The sequence below is a fragment of the Myotis myotis genome, unplaced genomic scaffold (assembly GCF_014108235.1).
Source record: "Myotis myotis isolate mMyoMyo1 unplaced genomic scaffold, mMyoMyo1.p scaffold_m19_p_2, whole genome shotgun sequence".
Classification (NCBI taxonomy): Eukaryota; Metazoa; Chordata; class Mammalia; order Chiroptera; family Vespertilionidae; genus Myotis; species Myotis myotis.
Genome location: NW_023416324.1, coordinates 105,193,747 through 105,211,904, shown reverse-complemented (window position 1 = coordinate 105,211,904; position 18,158 = coordinate 105,193,747). Strand labels below are relative to the sequence as shown.

Here is an 18,158-nt window from a genome sequence, read left to right as displayed (position 1 = left end):
TTACCATATTCTTAGATTGGACCATAAGCATGTTTCTTTATATATAAAAATAACAATGGCTATCTCAGAGGGTTGGTAGGAGGGTTATATGAAATTTTATATATATATATAATAATAATATATATATATATATACATTTTATACATATATACATTTTAAGCATTCCCTAATATTAATTGTTACTGTTATTATCATTAGCATATGAAAACTAAGATTGATAATGGAGGTGTAGCATGTTGAAACCTAACTCTTTACCTACTGATTTATGGTTCTGAGTTGCTTACCTTTTCTAAATTCCATTTTTCTAACACATAAATTTGGTATAACAAGTGACTTTAGGGTTATGAAATTTAAATGAAATATTTTGTCTCATTTGGTAAGAGAGAGTTGTGATCTACTTTGTATTATTTTCCTTTATTATTAAGAACTGGAGGGTAGATATTTTGTCTTTAGTTGTTTGTGCTTTTTTATTCATTTAATAATAAATACTTAGGTGATTGAATGAATTGGTAAAGAAATACAATAGTGTTCAAGGTATGCTTCAATGCAAACAAATATTAGGATATAATCTAGGACCTAGATTTTAGGTAACAAAGGAGTATGTGAGGTATGATGTGGTAAAAGATGGAAAGAGGTACCCTACTGCAGCATTTAACATCTATGGTTTTAAAAAATATTTAATACTTAAATTCAGGCTTTCCCATTTGACCCTGTGATCCCACTTCTAGGAATATATCCCAAGAAACCAGAAACACCAATCAGAAGGATATATGCACCCCTATGTTCATAGCAGCACAATTCACCATAGCTAAGATCTGGAAACAGCCTAAGTGCCCATCAGTAGATGAATGGATTAGAAAACTGTGGTACATCTACACGATGGAATACTATGCTGCTCTAAAAAGGAAGGAACTCTTACCATTTGCAACGTCATGGATAGAACTGGAGAGCATTATGCTAAGTGAAATAAGCCAGTCAATGAAGGAAAAATACCACATGATCTCACTCATTCATGGATAATAGAGATCATTATAAACTTTTGAGCAATAACAGATACAGAGGCAGAGCTGCCTCAAACAGATTGTCAAACTGCAGCAGGAAGGCCGGGGAGGGTTGCGGGGCAGGAGGTAGGGGGGTAAGAGATCAACTAAAGGACTTGTATGCATGCATAGAAGCATAACCAGTGGACATAAGACATTGGGGGATAGGGGAGGCTAGGGGACTGTCTAGGGCGGGGGGATAAAATGGACACATATGTAATACCCTTTGTAATACTTTAAGCAATAAAAAAAAAAAAAAAAATAAAAAAAAAAAAAATAAAATAAAATAAAGTTTTATTTTATTTTATTTTATTAATTTATTTTAGGGAGAGGAAGGGAGAGAGAGAAAAACATCATCGTTAGAGAGAAACATCAATTGGTTTCCTCCTGAACGTGCCCCAATCAGATATGGAATTTGTCACCTTTTGATGTAGGGGATGATGCTGCAACAAACTGAGTCACACTGACCAGGGCAAAATATGGTTTTAAATGGCATTATATTGAAGAATTTCATATGGTTCTTGTAATAACATTATTATATGGTTGTTAACTTAGGTTTCTGACTTCCCCAACCATTTATAAATTTTGAAGTCAGGTACTTTCATTCTTTTTCTAAATGTTACTTATCATAAGGAGTGATAAATATAATGGATATTTCAGAAGTTGGCATCAAATGAATGAAAGATAAACTATCCCCTAAAACATACACAGAGAATTTAAGAAAATTATATAAAATGGACTATTTTGAAGATTCCAAAATGGCAGTGGAGTAAGAGGGTCCTACACTGACACACTCCCAAGACCAAACTGGAACTATAAATAAATTACAGAAAAACCATCTTGAATAATCAACTGAAGACTAGCTGGAGAGAGCTCTGATAGCCAAGGACAGAAAGTGGAGACCACATAGAGACAGGTAGGAACTGTGGAGCTGTGAAATGGCTGGCAGGGCTCCCACAGACAGCAGCTGAAGTTCTAGAAAGTTATCTTAGCTTTGGGGGGGTCCCACTGAGAACTCTGGGTTCTAAGCCCCAAGCTGGGATCTCCAGTCCAGAGCACAAGAAATGAAAAAGATGCCCACTTAACACTTGGCTATAAAAAAAAATCAAGGTTGCTGTCTGCTAGTGAGAGAGGGCTGGAAATGCAGGCGCCCTCTTAAAGGGCCAATGCACAGAATTTTGTAGCACTCAACTTTGGGCCCCAGCAGAGGGAGAACAGAGTGTACTGGCACTGTGTGAGGAGAATCCAGGGTTGGGGGCTCTGGGTTTGGAGCTCAGAGGGCAGTCACCCCTGTTTCCTGGGCTGAGTCATTCCCTCAAGCTATCTTTCTCCAGTAAACCTTTGCTATCCAGGAAATTGCCCCACCCTAATAGGAAACCTATTGCCCCAGCCTCTGGAGTTTTTGAGACCCATTAAGAGGCTGAGAATAAAAATCAGCCTGCGGGCAGAAACAATTGCCATGCCCTGTTGAAAACACAATTCACCCTGCGGTCCAAAGCCTGAGGCTAATCAAGACTGAATGCAATCATATTGCAGGCAGAAGTAGATCTCTGGAGGCTTTGGGTCTTTGCCTGGGGCTAGGAAAAGCAGACCTTGGTGCACATCTAGTTTCTATCCAAAGGCACCAGACCCAGTAAAGGGAACCACAAGCTTTAAATTGCTGATAGTTCTAAACAGAGTATGCAGGGCCAGTCAGAAACAGCATCTGACACTGACCTACACTAGAAATTGGGAGGCATAGTAGATCTACCTAATGCATAGTCACAAACATAAACAGGCAGCCAAAATGGGGACACCAAAAACAATTCCCAAATGAAAGAACAAGATAATTCTCCAGAAGAAGAACTAAATGACATGGAGATAAGACATTTATCAAACATAGAGCTCAGAATAATGATGGCAAGGATGCTCAAAAAAAGGTAAAGTAATCATGGAAAGTGACATAGCACTAATAAAAAATGCATTGGAAGTAATACACAGCAGATTAGGGAAAACAGAGATTTAAGTCAATAAATTAGAAGACAGGATAGAAAAAAATCAATCAGAACAAAAAATAATAAAACAATACAAAAACAGGAAGACAGCTTAAAGGAGTTGTGGAACAATATGAAACATAACTATTTGCACAATAGGAGTACCAGAAGGGGAAGAAAGTGAGAAAAGGATAGAGAATGTGTTTGAAGAAATAATGGCAGAAAACGTCCTTAACCTGGTAAAGGAAAAAGTCACACATGTTCAGAAGGCACAGGGAGTCCCAAGCAAGAAGAACCCAAACAGGCCCACACCTAGACACAAGATAATATTAGACAAAAATTAAAGACAAAACAAGAATCTTAAAAGCAGCAAGAGAAAAGCAAACTGTTACCTACAAAGGAGCTCCCATAAGGCTGTCAGATTTCTCATCAGAAACTCTACAGGCCAGAATGGAATGATATGAAGTACTCAAGGTAATGAAAAGCAAGGATCTGAAACCAAGCTTACTATATTCAGCAAATCTATCATTCAGAATAAAAGGTGAAATAAAGAGCTTCCCACACAAAAACTGATTAAATGAGTTTATCACCACAAAACTAGCACTGCAAGAAATGCTATAGGGGTTTCTGAGAAGAAATATATAGAGAGAAACATAGGCATAAAGAATTAAAATGGGAACCTGGAAAATGGCAGCGGTATAAACGGATGTGTCCTGTGCCTTGTCCTGGAGCAGCGGAAACGGGTAACATACAGCCCGAATAGGCAGAGGATTTTCAGCTGAGATACTGTCTGCAGCTAGGAAAGACCGAGAACCCCCAGGAAAAAAAGGACGGTTGGAGACTGCGGCTGAAACCTCTCATGGTGTGCCAGCTAAGCAGCGGAGACTGCGCCATTTTGGATGGTAGTTGCCGGCATCCAGAGACCAGCTACTAACCTGGAAACAAGGGATCGCAAGCAGCGTGACTGCATGAACTCAGACAAGCACTGCTTCTTCTCACGGAAAGGTTAGACATCCCCTAAAGGTGCGGTTTGCAATTCGGGTTGGAGAGAGAACCAAGCTCGCGCGCGCAGGGCAAAATCTGCGCCCCACAGAGTCTGCAGCCGTTGGGACCAGCGTGACCCGTGAGTGGGGAAGGGGCCCCACAGGGCTGCTGGCAGAAGGGAACACTAAAAATAAGCCCATAGCTGGACTGGATGTAAAAAAGCAGCCTTGGACTTTGCCAATCTGCTGGCTGCTTGGTGCCAGGGTCGAGTGGGTGCGGAGACTGCGCACGGAGACTGTGCGCAGACCTGGAAGGTGGAGGCTTGCGAATTCACACAGAGTATGAGGCTCTTGTTACAGTTCCCCTTAGATCCGTGCATTTGCTTATTAAACCCAGTGCATGGGATTCCCCAGTTGGGGTCATTCGCAGAGCCTGTAGGGGAAAGTTCTTTTTGGGGAGCCTGGGAAACAGCGGGCAGTAACAAAGAACCAGCTCTGGGCAGTTGTTTTTCCCAAATCAGTTCCAAATACCATAGAGAGAAAAAAAAAAACCCTACTGATAGAGAGGACTTATAGCCTCGGAGGTCAATCCAGACACACTGCCACCCAGAAGCAGAGCCACGAACTGTCTCTTCTGTGATCACAAATAAAGGCAGTCTGGTAAACAAATACAACCTTCCTTAAAATCAGGTCTGTGGTTTACTGCACGGAGGGACAGTGTATCGCAGGGAAGTTCAACACTCCCCTGAATGCCTGGCAGGACTAAGGCATGCCAAAAAGAAGAGTGGAAGATCTGAAGCACCTTCACTTCCGAATATTTTTATATATATATATTTTTTTTAATTCTTTTTTCACCATTTCATTAAGAACCTATTTTATTATTTTTTTTATTTTTTATTTTTTTCATCACTTGATTTTACCTTTTTAATTACTACATTTTTTTTTACCAGTATTATTGCTATCCTTTTACGATTTTTTCAAGTGTCATTTTTTTTTCTTTATTTTATTTTGGGATTAGTGTTCTACACTCTATTTTCATCGTTCCTTTAGCATCATTTCTCTCTATCTCACATTTACCCTTAAGCCAAAACTCTCTTCCTCACTTTTCCCCTTTTGTTGTCCTGTTTCTCTTACCCTATTCCTGCTTTGGATTTTCCCTATTCCTTCTTTCTACCCACTGTCTAAATTTCACCCTACTTATATATCTAATTTCCAATCCCTCGCTCTAAATCCATATACACCTCTCTCTTATCTTTCTTCACTATCTAATTTTTTTTCTCTCTCTGTCGTTTTGCTAGTCTTTGCTTGATTTTGAGTATATTGGGGTTTTTTATGCTTGTGTGGGAAATTGTTTTGTTTTTCATTTTCATTTTTCTGTTTTGCTTACTTTTTCTTTATCTGGTTATTTTCGTGCTTCTGTTTTCCCTTGCCTCGCGTGATATTGGTGGTTGTTTGTAGTTTGCATTAGTCTCCAGGGATCTGCTGCTGGAGTTCATTGAGATTGGTTGCGGTTCTCTTGGAGTTTTCTCCCCATACAAATAGCCTCTTCCCCACCTCTATTTCATTCTCTTACTTTTTTTTTTGTCTCTTTGTTTTTTTCTTCTCTCTCTTTTCCCAATCTCATTTCGGCACTCCTTTTTGTTTTTTATTTTTCTCTTTAATCTTTTTCTCTTTTTTCTTCTTTATCCCCTAATTCTCTTCACTCGGGGGGTCACATTTATTTAGGGTTATTAATATCGTGAATGCATTTAGGTCGGTGCCTTGTACATTGTGCCTTGTCGTGTTGTATTTTGTGCCTTTGAATCAGCGCAGCAGAGAGAGAACTACATAACCAAACACTTTGAGAAGAGAAAGCATGGTGAAACAAAGAAACAACCCAAATATGAAAGAAAAACAGGCATCATCAGAAAAAGAAGTAAACAAAATGGAGACAATGGAGGCAAGCAACCTTTCAGAGAAAGAATTCAGAGAAATGGCCATAGGGTGGATGAAAAGAATGCAAGACCAATTCAACAGTATGTGTAGGAACCAAGAGGAAATGAAGAAGAACCAAGAGGAAATGAAGAAAAACCAAGAAGAAATGAAAAATGACATCACTGCGATAAAGAACTCAATAGAAAGCATCAACAGTAGGCTAGAAGAAGCAGAGGACCACATCAGCGAGCTAGAAGACAACGTAGAAAAAATACCCAAACAGAACAGCTAAAAAAAAAAAAAAATTAAAAAGCAGGAGGAGAGCCTAAGAGAACTCTGGGACAATGCTAAACAAAACAATATCCGAATAATAGGGGTGCCAGAAGGAGAGGAAACTGAGCAAGGAATAGAAAACCTGTTTGAAAAAATAGTAACAGAAAACTTCCCTGATATTGGGAGGAAAAAACTCACACAAATCCAAGAAGCTCACAGAGTCCCAAACAAAATGAACCCGAAAAGACCGACACCAAGGCACATAATAATTAATTTGGCAAACACCAACGACAAAGCAAGAATCTTAAAAGCAGCCCGAGAGAGACAGAAAGTTACCTACAAAGGATCCCCCATCAGACTAGCAACCGATTTCTCAACCGAAAAACATCAGGCAAGAAGGGAATGGAATGAAATATACAAAGTAATGCAAAGGAAGGGTATGAATCCAAGAATACTGTACCCAGCGAGGCTATCAATCAAAATTGAGGGTCAAATCAGGAGCTTCACAGACAAAAACGGTCTACGGGAGTTTATTACAACCAAACCAGCAATGCAAGAAATGCTAAAGGGTCTGCTGTAAATAGAAAAAACAGGAAACAAAGAAGGAACGCAGCGGTAAAGAACAAAAATGGTGACTAACAAGTTTCTATCAATAATAACTTTAAATGTAAATGGATTAAATTCCCCAGTCAAAAGGCATAGGGTAAATGAGTGGATAAGAAAACATGACCGATATATCTGCTGTCTACAGGAAACCCACCTCAGAAAAAAGACGCACACAGACTGATGGTGAAGGGATGGAAAAAGGTTTTTCAGGCCAATGGAAGTGAAAAAAAAGCCAGGGTAGCAATACTTATATCTGACAAATTAGATCTCAAAGTGAAGGGCATAAAAAGAGATCAAGAAGGCCACTTCATAATACTAAAGGGAGCAGTCCAACAATAAGAAATAACTCTGGTAAATATATATGCACCCAATATAGGAGCACCCAAATACGTAAGAAATCTTCTGGAGGAGATCAAGGGAGAGATTGACAGCAATACAATCATAGTAGGGGACCTTAACACCCCATTATCTCCACTGGACAAATCCTCTAAACAGAAACTCAGCAAAGAAACATCAATCCTAAATGACTCACTAGATCAGATGGAATTAATTGACATCTTCAGAACATTTCACCCCAAAGCCACAGAATATACATTCTCCTCAGGTGCACATTTGTCATCTTCAAAGATAGACCATATATTGGGCCACAGACAAAGTCTCTTCAAATTCAAGAAAATTGAAATCATATCAAGCATCTTCTCAGACCACAAAAGCATAAAACTGGAAATCAACTACAACAAAACCAATCCAAAAAAATCAAACACATGAAGACTAAATAGCATGCTATTAAACAATGACTGGGTTACCAGTGAGATCAAAGAAGAAATAAGAAACATCATGGCAACAAATGAAAATGAAAACACAACAATCCAAAACCTATGGGACACAGCAAAAGCAGTCTTGAGAGGGAAGTTCATAGCTCTACAAGCCTACTGCAAGAAACAAGAAACAATGAGAATAAATGACCTAACTCTACAACCCGAAGAGTTAGAAAGAGAGCAACAAAAAAAGCCCACTGTAAGCAGAAGGAAGGAAATAACAAAGATCAGAGTGGAGATAAATGACATAGAGACCAAAAAAACAATACAAAAGATCAACAAAACCAAGAGCTGGTTCTTTGAAAGGATAAACAAGATTGATACACCCCTAGCCAGGCTCACCAAGAAACAAATAGAGAGGACCCAAATAAACAAAATCAGAAATGAAAGAGGAGAAATAACAACAGACCCCATAGAAATACAAAGGATTGTTAGAAAATACTATGAACAACTCTACTCCAACACACTAGACAACCTGGAGGAAATGGACATATTCCTAGAAAAATACAACCTTCCAAAACTTAACCAGGAAGAATCTAAAAATCTCAATAGGCCAATAACTATGGAGGAAATCGAAGCATTAATCAAAAAGCTTCCAGCAAACAAAAGTTCAGGACCAGACGGCTTCACAGGGGAGTTTTACCAAACATTCAAGGAAGAACTAAAACCTATCCTCCTCAGACTTTGTCAAAAGGTCCAAGAGGAAGGAGCACTTCCCAGCTCATTCTATGAAGCCAACATCACCCTAATCCCAAAACCAGATAAAGACAATACAATGAAAGAGAATTATAGGCCAATATCCCTCATGAACATAGATGCCAAAATCCTCAACAAAATCCTAGCAAATCTGATCCAGCAGTACATCAAAAAGATCATACACCATGACCAAGTAGGATTTATCCCAGGGATGCTAGGATGGTACAATATCCGCAAATCAATAAACGTGATACATCACATAAACAAATTGAGAGAAAAAAACCACATAGTCATATCAATTGATGCGGAAAAAGCATTTGACAAAATCCAACACCCTTTCTTGATAAAAGCTCTCAGCACGATAGGAATTGAGGGATCATACCTCAACATAATAAAAGCCATATATGACAAACCCACAGCCAACATCATAATCAATGGGCAAAAACTAAAACCATTCCCCCTAAAAACAGGAACAAGACAGGGATGCCCCCTCTCACCACTCCTGTTCAACATAGTACTGGAAGTACTAGCCGTTGCGATCAGACACGAAGAAGAAATAAAAGGCATCCAGATTGGAAAAGAAGAAGTAAAACTGTCCTTATTTGCAGATGACATGATACTGTACATACAGAACCCTAAAGACTCCACCAAAAAATTATTAGACTTAATGAATTCGGCAATGTAGCAGGATACAAAATTAATGCTAAGAAATCCATGGCATTTCTTTACACCAATAGTGAACTTACAGAAAGTGAAACTACAGAAGCAATCCCATTTACCATTGCACCAAAAAAATTAAAATACCTAGGAATAAACTTAACTAAGGAGGTAAAAGACATATGCTGAAAACTACAGGACACTGAAAAAAGAGATAGAGGAAGACATAAACAGATGGAAGAATATACCGTGTTCATGGATTGGTAGAATCAACATCATCAAAATGTCCATACTACCCAAAGCAATTTATAGATTCAATGCAATCCCCCTTAAATTACCAACGGCATATTTCACAAATCTAGAACGAACGTTCCAAAAATTCATCTGGAATAAAAAAAGACCCTGAATAGCTGCAGCAATCCTGAGAAAGAACAAAGTAGGTGGGATCTCAATACCAGATATCAAACTGTATTATAAAACCACTGTTCTTAAAACAGCTTAGTACTGGCACAAGAACAGACATATAGATCAACGGAATAGATTAGAGACCCCAGAAATCGACCCAAACCACTATGCCCAATTAATATTCGACAAAGGAGGTAAGAGCATACAATGGAGTCAAGACAGTCTTTTCAATAAATGGTTTTGGGAAAATTGGACAGTTACATGCAAAGGGATGAAACTAGATCACCAACTCACACCATACACAAAAATAAACTCAAAATGGATAAAAGACTTAAACGTAAGACGGGAAACCATAAAAATACTAGAGGAATCCACAGGCAGCGAAATCGCAAACATATGCCGAAGAAATTTCTTCTCTGATAATGCTCCTAGGGCAATGGAAACTAAAGAGAAAATAAACAAATGGGACTACATCAAAATAAAAAGCTTCTGCACAGCAAAGGAAACCATCAACAAAACAACAAGAAGACCCAGTACATGGGAGAACATATTTGCCAATGATACCACCAATAAGGGTTTAATTTCCAACATTTACAGGGATCTCATGAAACTTAACAAAAGGAAGATAAACAATCCAATAAAAAAATGGGCAACGGACCTAGATAGACACTTTTCGAAAGAGGACATACAGAAAGCCGAAAGACTTATGAAAACCTGCTCAAAGTCACTAATTATACGAGAGATGGAAATCAAAACGACAATGCGTTATCATCTCACACCTGTCAGAATGGCTATCATCAACAAATCAACAAACAACAAGTGTTGGAGAGGATGTGGAGAAAAAGGAACCCTTCTGCACTGCTGGTGGGAATGCAGACTGGTGCAGCCACTGTGGAGAACAGTATGGAGCTACCTCAGAAGACTACAAATGGAACTCCCATTTGACCCAGCGATCCCACTACTAGGAATATATCCCAAGAAACCAGAAACGCCAATCAGAAAGGATATATGCACCCCTATGTTCATAGCAGCACAATTCACCATAGCTAAGATTTGGAAACAGCCTAAGTGCCCATCAGCAGATGAGTGGGTTAGAAAACTGTGGTACATATACACAATGGAATACTATGCTGCGGTAAAAAAAAAAAAAAGGGAACTCTTGCCTTTTGCAACAGCATGGATGGAACTGGAGAGCATTATGCTAAGTGAAATAAGCCAGTCAGAGAAAGATAAATACCACATGATCTCACTCATTTGTGGATTATAGAGAACAACATAGACTGATGAAAAGGGACAGACCCAAAGACTGAGAAAAAGCGATCAGGCTATCAATCCCCAGAAGGAAAGTAGGGGAGGGCGGGGGTAAGGGGAAGAGATCAACCAAAGGACTTGTATACATGTATATAAGCCAAACCAATGGACATGGACAACAGGGGGATGGGAGCATGAGTGTGTGTGTGGGGGGGGAGGTTGGGGGTTAGTGGCGGGGGATGAGGACACATTTGTAATACCTTAACTAATAATAATAATAAAATAAATAAAATTTAAAAAAAGAATTAAAATGGCAATAAATATCTATCACTAGCAACCTTCAATGTAAATGGATTAAATGCCCCAATAAAAGACAATGATGGATACAAAAATATGACCCAGTTATATGCTGCCTACAAGAGACCCATCTCAGAACAAAAGACTCACACAGGATGAGAATGAGGGATGGGGGAAAAAAAAGTTTCCATGCAAATGGAAATGAAAAAAAAAAAGAAAAGCTGGAGTAGCAATATTCATATCCAACACAATAGACTTTAAAATGAAGGCCATCAAAGACACAATAAAGGTTACTACATTAATACTAAAGGGATTGGTCCAACAAGAGCATATAACCCTGGTAAACATATTTGCACCAAATATAAGAATATCCAAATATATATAAAAAAAGCTAGTATTTTAAAGAAGAGATCAACTGCATAGTACAGTCATAGCAGGGGTCTTACCCCACTGACTTCACTGATTAGATCTTCCAGAAAAAAGCTTAACAAGGAAACAGTGACTTGAAAGGACACCTGTATCAGGTGGATTTAATTGACATTTATAGAACATTTCACCCCAAGCTGCAGAATATATTTACTTCTCAAGTTTACATGGATCATTCACAAAGATAGACCACATGTTAGGACACAAAACAATCCTCTACAAGTTCAAGAAGACTGAAATCATATCAAACATCTCAGATCACAGTAAAATGAAATTAGAAATCAAGTACAGTAAAAACACCCAAAAAACATTCCAACAAATGGATACTAAATGGCATCTTATTAAACAATGAATGGGTTGCCAACAAGATCAAGAATGAAATCAAAAACTTTCTGAAAACAAATGAAAATGAACACACAACAACCTAAAATCTCTGGTACACAGCAAAAGCTGTCCTGACAGGGAAGTTCATAGCAATACAGGCCTACCTCAAAAAACAAGAACAATTAATAACTTATTTAACCCCACAACTTAAAGAATTAGAAGGAGGACAACAAGAAAAGCCCAGCATAAGAAAAGGAAGGAAATAATAAAGATTAGAGCAGATATAAATGACGTAGAGCCTGAATAAAACAGTACAAAAGATCATTGAAACCAAGACATGGTTCTTTAAGCAAGATTGATGAAGTTTTAGCCAGTCTCATGAAGAAGCAAAGAGAGAGGATCCAAATAAATCACCTCAGAAAGGAAAGCGGTGAAGTAACAACTGACATCACAGAATTACAAAAGATCGCAAGAAAATACTATGAACAATTATATGCCAAAAAACCTGGGAGGAGATCCAAGACTGCTGCCGATGGGACAGCAGGCTGCAAGATAGTGTGTGAGTAAGAGAATGAAAGGAGAGTGTGTGGATGTGCAGGGAGTGCCTGTTTTTGTGAGTGAGAAACAGCTATATTCCATGGGACTGTTGGGGACTGGTGGACCGACCCCCCATGACCGGGCAGCCTCTACTGTGGCTGAAATCTCTTCTGGAGTGGCCAGTTCTGCCACAAAGACCACGCCATCTTGAAGGGGAGACCAGATGTGATTGGGAGACTGACTGTGATTGGAACCCCAGCCTTATCTTCAACTGGGGAGACATCGGATACCTCCCAGGAACTTACAACCACAACACCCAGGGACTAGTTACCTCAGCTGCAAACCCACGAATGCCAGAACTCCAGCCTCCCCAACCGCGGGTGCATGAGAGATTTGCTCAGGGGGAGACAAAGCAGCGCAGAAAACATGGATGGGCCCTGCGCCTTCTCACAGAGCAGATAGAAGGAACAGCTGAATCAAACAGCACGTATTCGGAACTGGCGAATTAAACATAGCTGGTGAGGCAATCCACAGGTGGGAAGGTCAGATACTGCCTAGAGAAAGGTGAGGTCTGGGAGCCAGGCTGGAGGGAGAAAAAGCCGCAGCAGGCACTAGAGTCTCAGAGGAAGAATACTCCCCACAAAATTTGCGGCCATTAGGGTCAGTGTAGCCCTTGAATGTGGAAGGGGGTCCAAAGGGCTGCTGGCATAAGGGAACTCTAGATATTACCCCACAGCTGGACTGGTCCCAGAAAGGTAGCCTGAAGTCCTGTACTGGCTGCGCAGAGCCAGGGGGAAAAGACACGCACAGAGACGCATGCAGAGGCTCATGCAGAGATGCGCGCAGAGACGCACACAGAGCCAGGGGAAAAGTCGCGTGCAGAGTCAAGGTAGAGAGGCCTTTTAGCCCCAAATATTAAGACAGAAACACTGCCCCCCAAGAGTTGTATCAGAAATTGACTCGTGTGTAAATACAACTAAAGACATGCTGAGAACCAAAGAGAGCAGAGATCCCACCTGCTTGAAAACAGGGTTGTGGCTTTTTTTTTTTTTTTTTTCATTCATGAGATATTTATTAAAATAACACATTTAGGGGGGAAAAAATCATTACAATGTATACATCATTACCGAAAACTGTATACCATCATACAAAAAAAGGATTTTATTTTGGGAAAGCGATTCCTAATTCATGGCACATTTTACTTTCAGAAATAAGACCACAAAACAACACAATCTAATTCAATCTTAAAGGCTGGCATGCTGAGCAAGGAATGTTCTTATTCTTTGTAGAAGCTCCTTCTTTACACTGTCAGGTACCAGGGCTCTGCCTTTTGGTGTGATTTCAGCCACCAAGTCATCAACAGTAATGTGTTCTCGTCCTTTTTCTTTAATTACCTCTTTACAGTGTGCCTTCAATTGATCCTTCCAGCCACATTCAATTAATTTAGTTCTCAGCAACTCTTTGAGGCATTCTCTTTCTTCAGTTTCTATCAACTTTTGGTTAATCGCTGCTCTCATCTGCGCATCTTTGTTCATCTTGCTAACCACACTCTTCGGCTGCCCAGACTTAGACCCTCAGTAGCTCGGGCGCCTAAGCACACAGAAAGCTAGAACATGCATTTCCCTTTTTTTTTTTTTTTTTTTTTTTGAGTTACTAATATATCTTTTATAAATGTCCAAGAATTTATGAAATATAAATTAAAGGAGAAAAATACTTAGAAAAACCAAAGTTCTCCATTAAAATGAAATGTAAAACCATGGTTACCAGGAAAGCTGTGGATTGCAGGGAACTTCAATACTGTGGTGACTACCTGAAAGGAAACAGACGTGCCAAGCAGAATAATAGAGGAAGTGAATGACCTTCACTACTTCACATTTTTATTTTTTATCTTTTACTTAAGAAATTAATTTTTTCTCTCACTTGATTTTACCTTGTTTGTTATTATATTTTTATTTTTAACTATTATTATTAATACTATTATTTTACCCCTTTTTAAAGTTTTATTTTATGTTATTTTTTATTTTATTTTATTTTGGGATTATGTTCTACATTCTATTTTTATTTTCCCTTTAGTACTATTTTACTCTATCTCAATTTTTCCGTTATGCCAACACTCTTCCTCATTTTCCCCTTTTTTGTTTTGTTTCTCTTACCCTGTCCCTGCTTTAGTTGTTCTCTATCCTTTCTTTTTACTCCCTGTTAAAAATTGATTTTACTCATATATCTAAATTCCTCTTCCCTGTTCCAAGCCCATACATACTTCTCTCTTCTCTTTTTTCACTATCCAAATTTTTTTACCTTTTTCTTTCTGTCTGTCTGTCTTGTTGGTTGTTTGATTATTAGTTAGTTTTTCTTGATGTTTGTTTTTTGTTGTTTTTTTCTTTATTTCTTTTCTTTTATTTGCTTCTGTTTTTCCTCTCCTTGTTCTCTTTTTCTACTAATAGCTTAATTAGTTCCAGTCACCAACTCAGGCCTGTCTACTCTCTATTTCCCTTTTCCTATAGTAAATGAATACAAAGATAGATTAAAGAAGGGGGAAATTATATATATATATATATATATATATATATATATATATATATAAATGTATATATATATTTTTTCATATACATGAAAATGTATATATATATATATATATATATATATATATATATATATATGTGTGTGTGTGTGTATTAGAGGCCCAGTGCATGGGGTGGGGGGCGGGGGTGGTATCCCCTCATCCCAGCCTATACCCTCTCCAATCCGGGACCCCTTGGGGGATGTCCGACCGCAGGTTTAGGTCCGATTTTTTATTGATTCTTAGAGTGTAGGGTACTATTATAGGGAAAGGGGGTAACACAAATCTGGGAAAAATTATAATGACACTGCAAGGATAGTCTTTGCTCTAAACCGTGGATTTTATCACCCATCTACAAGACTGTAGACTTTAGTGCTGATAATTCTATCTCAAACTGGCTGTTGATTGTTTTTTGTATAGACAAGGTCTTAGTTACATTTTCCTTAACTTGTTGTACAAATTGAGAAGGTTGAACAGTTTGTACCATGGATGAAGCAGCAATGCCCACAGAAGTAAGTAACATTACAAGGGCAAAGATTCCTGCAATTAACATCCCAAGAAATCTTTTTTGTCACTTTAAGATTTTTACCAGATCATATAACAGTTGGTAGGTTTGATGAGATTTCCAAGGCTCAGTTAGGTTAGTAGGAACCTAAGTTAAAGCAGGTTGTTTTAAAATCAAGAGGGAATCTTTTTGGAATGTAGAATTAATACAATGTGATAGTGTGTAGCTTGTGCATGACACCTCATACAGATGGCTTGTAGCATTAAAGCACATCTAGATGGGGCCTGAGAGGAGTACAAACATTTCCAATACATAGGCGGTAGCAAATACTGTCTTATTGGGAGTTCCCCATAAGGTACGAATGTAATTATCTGAGCTCTAGTTAAAATTATACCATTTAATAGGTACAAGTACAGCAGCTAATTTCCATTGCGTATTTTTTAAGGGCCAATTGTCATGTTGTAATTGAGATCCAACAAATCCTCCTCCATACCATGAGATGGAGTGATTAGCTTCAACATATAGATAGGATGCGGTCCCCTTCCGTTTTAGGATGTGATTGTTACTATACGCAGACCCGTAGGGGCTCCAATCCACAAAGGAAAAACTGTTATTAAGTTTGCTGCTGGTGGGGTGGTCACTATAACAGTCTTTCCAATTAATTTCTTCCTCGGTGGGGTGCCATTCATAAAATTTTTTACATAATGGCTTAGTGGGCGGGGGATGTCTTAGTAAAGTTACATATTCTGTACCTCACCCTGGAGCAAGTAGTGATAGTAGATGTATTTGGGCTTTAGCTTCCCCCTTCTTTGGTGTCAATGCTAGTCAGAAGCCTCTCTTTAATTCTACACACAAAGGAGCACTAGCTTGATTCTGTCATACAAAAGGAAAGCTGGGTGGCTACACCATGTAATTATACTTTGCCCCTATACTTCCTTGTCCCACCCGTGGTCCTCCTGGATGACCAAGGTGTTTGGTATCATTGGTGACTACATTAGGCGGGGGATCAGCCCACTTAAAGGGTCTTACCCATGGAGGGTCAGGAACATAAGTCCAATATACTTTCCCATTTGCCCCTGGTAGTATTACCACACAGCTGATGACTGCTAGCATGGCAAGAAAGACATTCTCAGGCGTTCATGGAGTTCTGGTCTTCTCACAAATTCGCTCAGCTTTCTGGACCATCTTCTCCACTATGCCCCAGGTCACCTCCAGGCTATTTGTGGTCTTCCTCCTTCTCCTCCCACTCCTTATCGTCAGTGGGTTGTTTGGGGCTGCTGCTATCTGCAGCTGGGGTAGCTGATTGTCTGCAGCTGCAAGGTGTGGATGCAGGTGCAAGGTCCTCATTAATCTGGCCAGTTCCTCCCTCAGATCCATGAAGTATAATATTTCTTGCCAGAATCCACACGGGCTTAGAGAAGTTTTCTGGAACTATACAAGTGTATCCTCAACCAATGGTACTAGGGCAACCGTGGGCAAACTATGGCCCGCGGGCCGGATCAATGAATAAAACTAAAAAAAAAAAGACCGTACCCTTTTATGTAATGATGTTTACTTTGAATTTATATTAGTTCACAAAACACTCCATCCATGCTTTTGTTCCGGCCCTCCGGTCCAGTTTAAGAACCCATTGTGGCCCTCGAGTCAAAAAGTTTGCCCACCCCTGTACTAGGGGGTCAGGGCCCTTCCATAAACCAGACTTGGGATCTTTCCATTTAACCAGACCATTTTCCTTTGACTTACTCTGATACCAGTGTATTTCCATGGGTGTCCTGCCATCAGCATTACAAGTGAAAAAATTTAAAATAATTAAGGCCCTTGAGGCAGATGTAATATGCAAGTGGAACATTCCTTGATAATGTGTTTTGCCTGCTGTCGAGTAATTGAGAATAGTTTAGACAACATTTTGGCAGGCTGATGAGATTCTGTGGCCTGTTTTAATAAAGAAACCAATTGATCAGCATGTGCATTTCCTTTTGTTAAAGGGCCAGGTAATATGCTATGAGCCCTAATATGAATAATATAGAAAGGGTATTGTCTCCGTTGTACAATCTGCTGAACTTGTTTAAATAGTATAAGTAGACTTTGGTCACTGAGCCATTTTAATCGAGCAGTTTCAATTCTATTCACCAGGCCTGCAGCATAAGCAGAGTCAGATATAATATTAAGAGGCTCTTGGAAATCCTGCAATGCAGCCTTGATAGCCTATAATTCAGTTCTTTGCACAAAAGTATAACTGATCAGGATGACTTGGTCTGAATTCATCATATGATAAGCAGCTTTACCATTAGATGATCCATCAGTAAAAACAGTTAATACTCCAGGAATAGGTTCCTGCCTAGTATTTTTTGGTATAATAATGGGGGTGTTATATAAAAATTGTAGTAATTTGTCTTTTAATAGGTGACAACTAAGTTCCCCTGAATATCCACTTAGTCCAATTTGCCAATTCAAATCAGTTTGAAATAACATTTCTAATTGTTTCCCAGTGAGGGGGAAGATAAATGCACTGGGGTTCTTCTCCTCTAAGCTGCCTGCAGCGCTTTCTGAGTTGAGATATTAACTGAGCCATGAGCTCTATATATGTAACCACAGTTTTAGAAGATTGATGCCCTAGGTGGACCCTTCCATAATAGCAGGAAAGTTTTTATTTTGGGAGATGACTCCAGTGGGACTATTTGCAATAGGATTTATCTGTCCCAATAAAGTCAATTCAGGCTGTACCTGTGCTACTTGGGCTGAGATTGCCTGCTCAATTCTTAGTAACTCCTTCCTAGCTTCATCAGTTAATGTTCAGGGTGAGGAAAGATTAGAGTCACCCCTAAGTATATTAAGTAAGTTTGTCATTTCTCTCATAGAGATTTTCAGATAAGGTCTTAACCAGTTAATATCC

General features: G+C 39.1%; 2 protein-coding genes across 6 annotated transcripts in view; one reads left to right on the top strand and one right to left on the bottom strand.

The window, feature by feature from the left end:
- Nucleotides 1-18,158, top strand: part of PLOD2 (procollagen-lysine,2-oxoglutarate 5-dioxygenase 2) — a 302,336-nt gene that overhangs the window by 217,589 nt on the left and 66,589 nt on the right. The gene's annotated exons all lie outside the window — the stretch shown is intronic.
- On the bottom strand, nucleotides 13,385-13,808 carry LOC118676149 (transcription and mRNA export factor ENY2-like). The gene has a single exon (XM_036349580.1). The coding sequence runs from the start codon at nucleotides 13,733-13,735 to the stop codon at nucleotides 13,445-13,447; it is 291 nt and encodes a 96-aa protein (XP_036205473.1). The 5' UTR covers nucleotides 13,736-13,808; the 3' UTR covers nucleotides 13,385-13,444.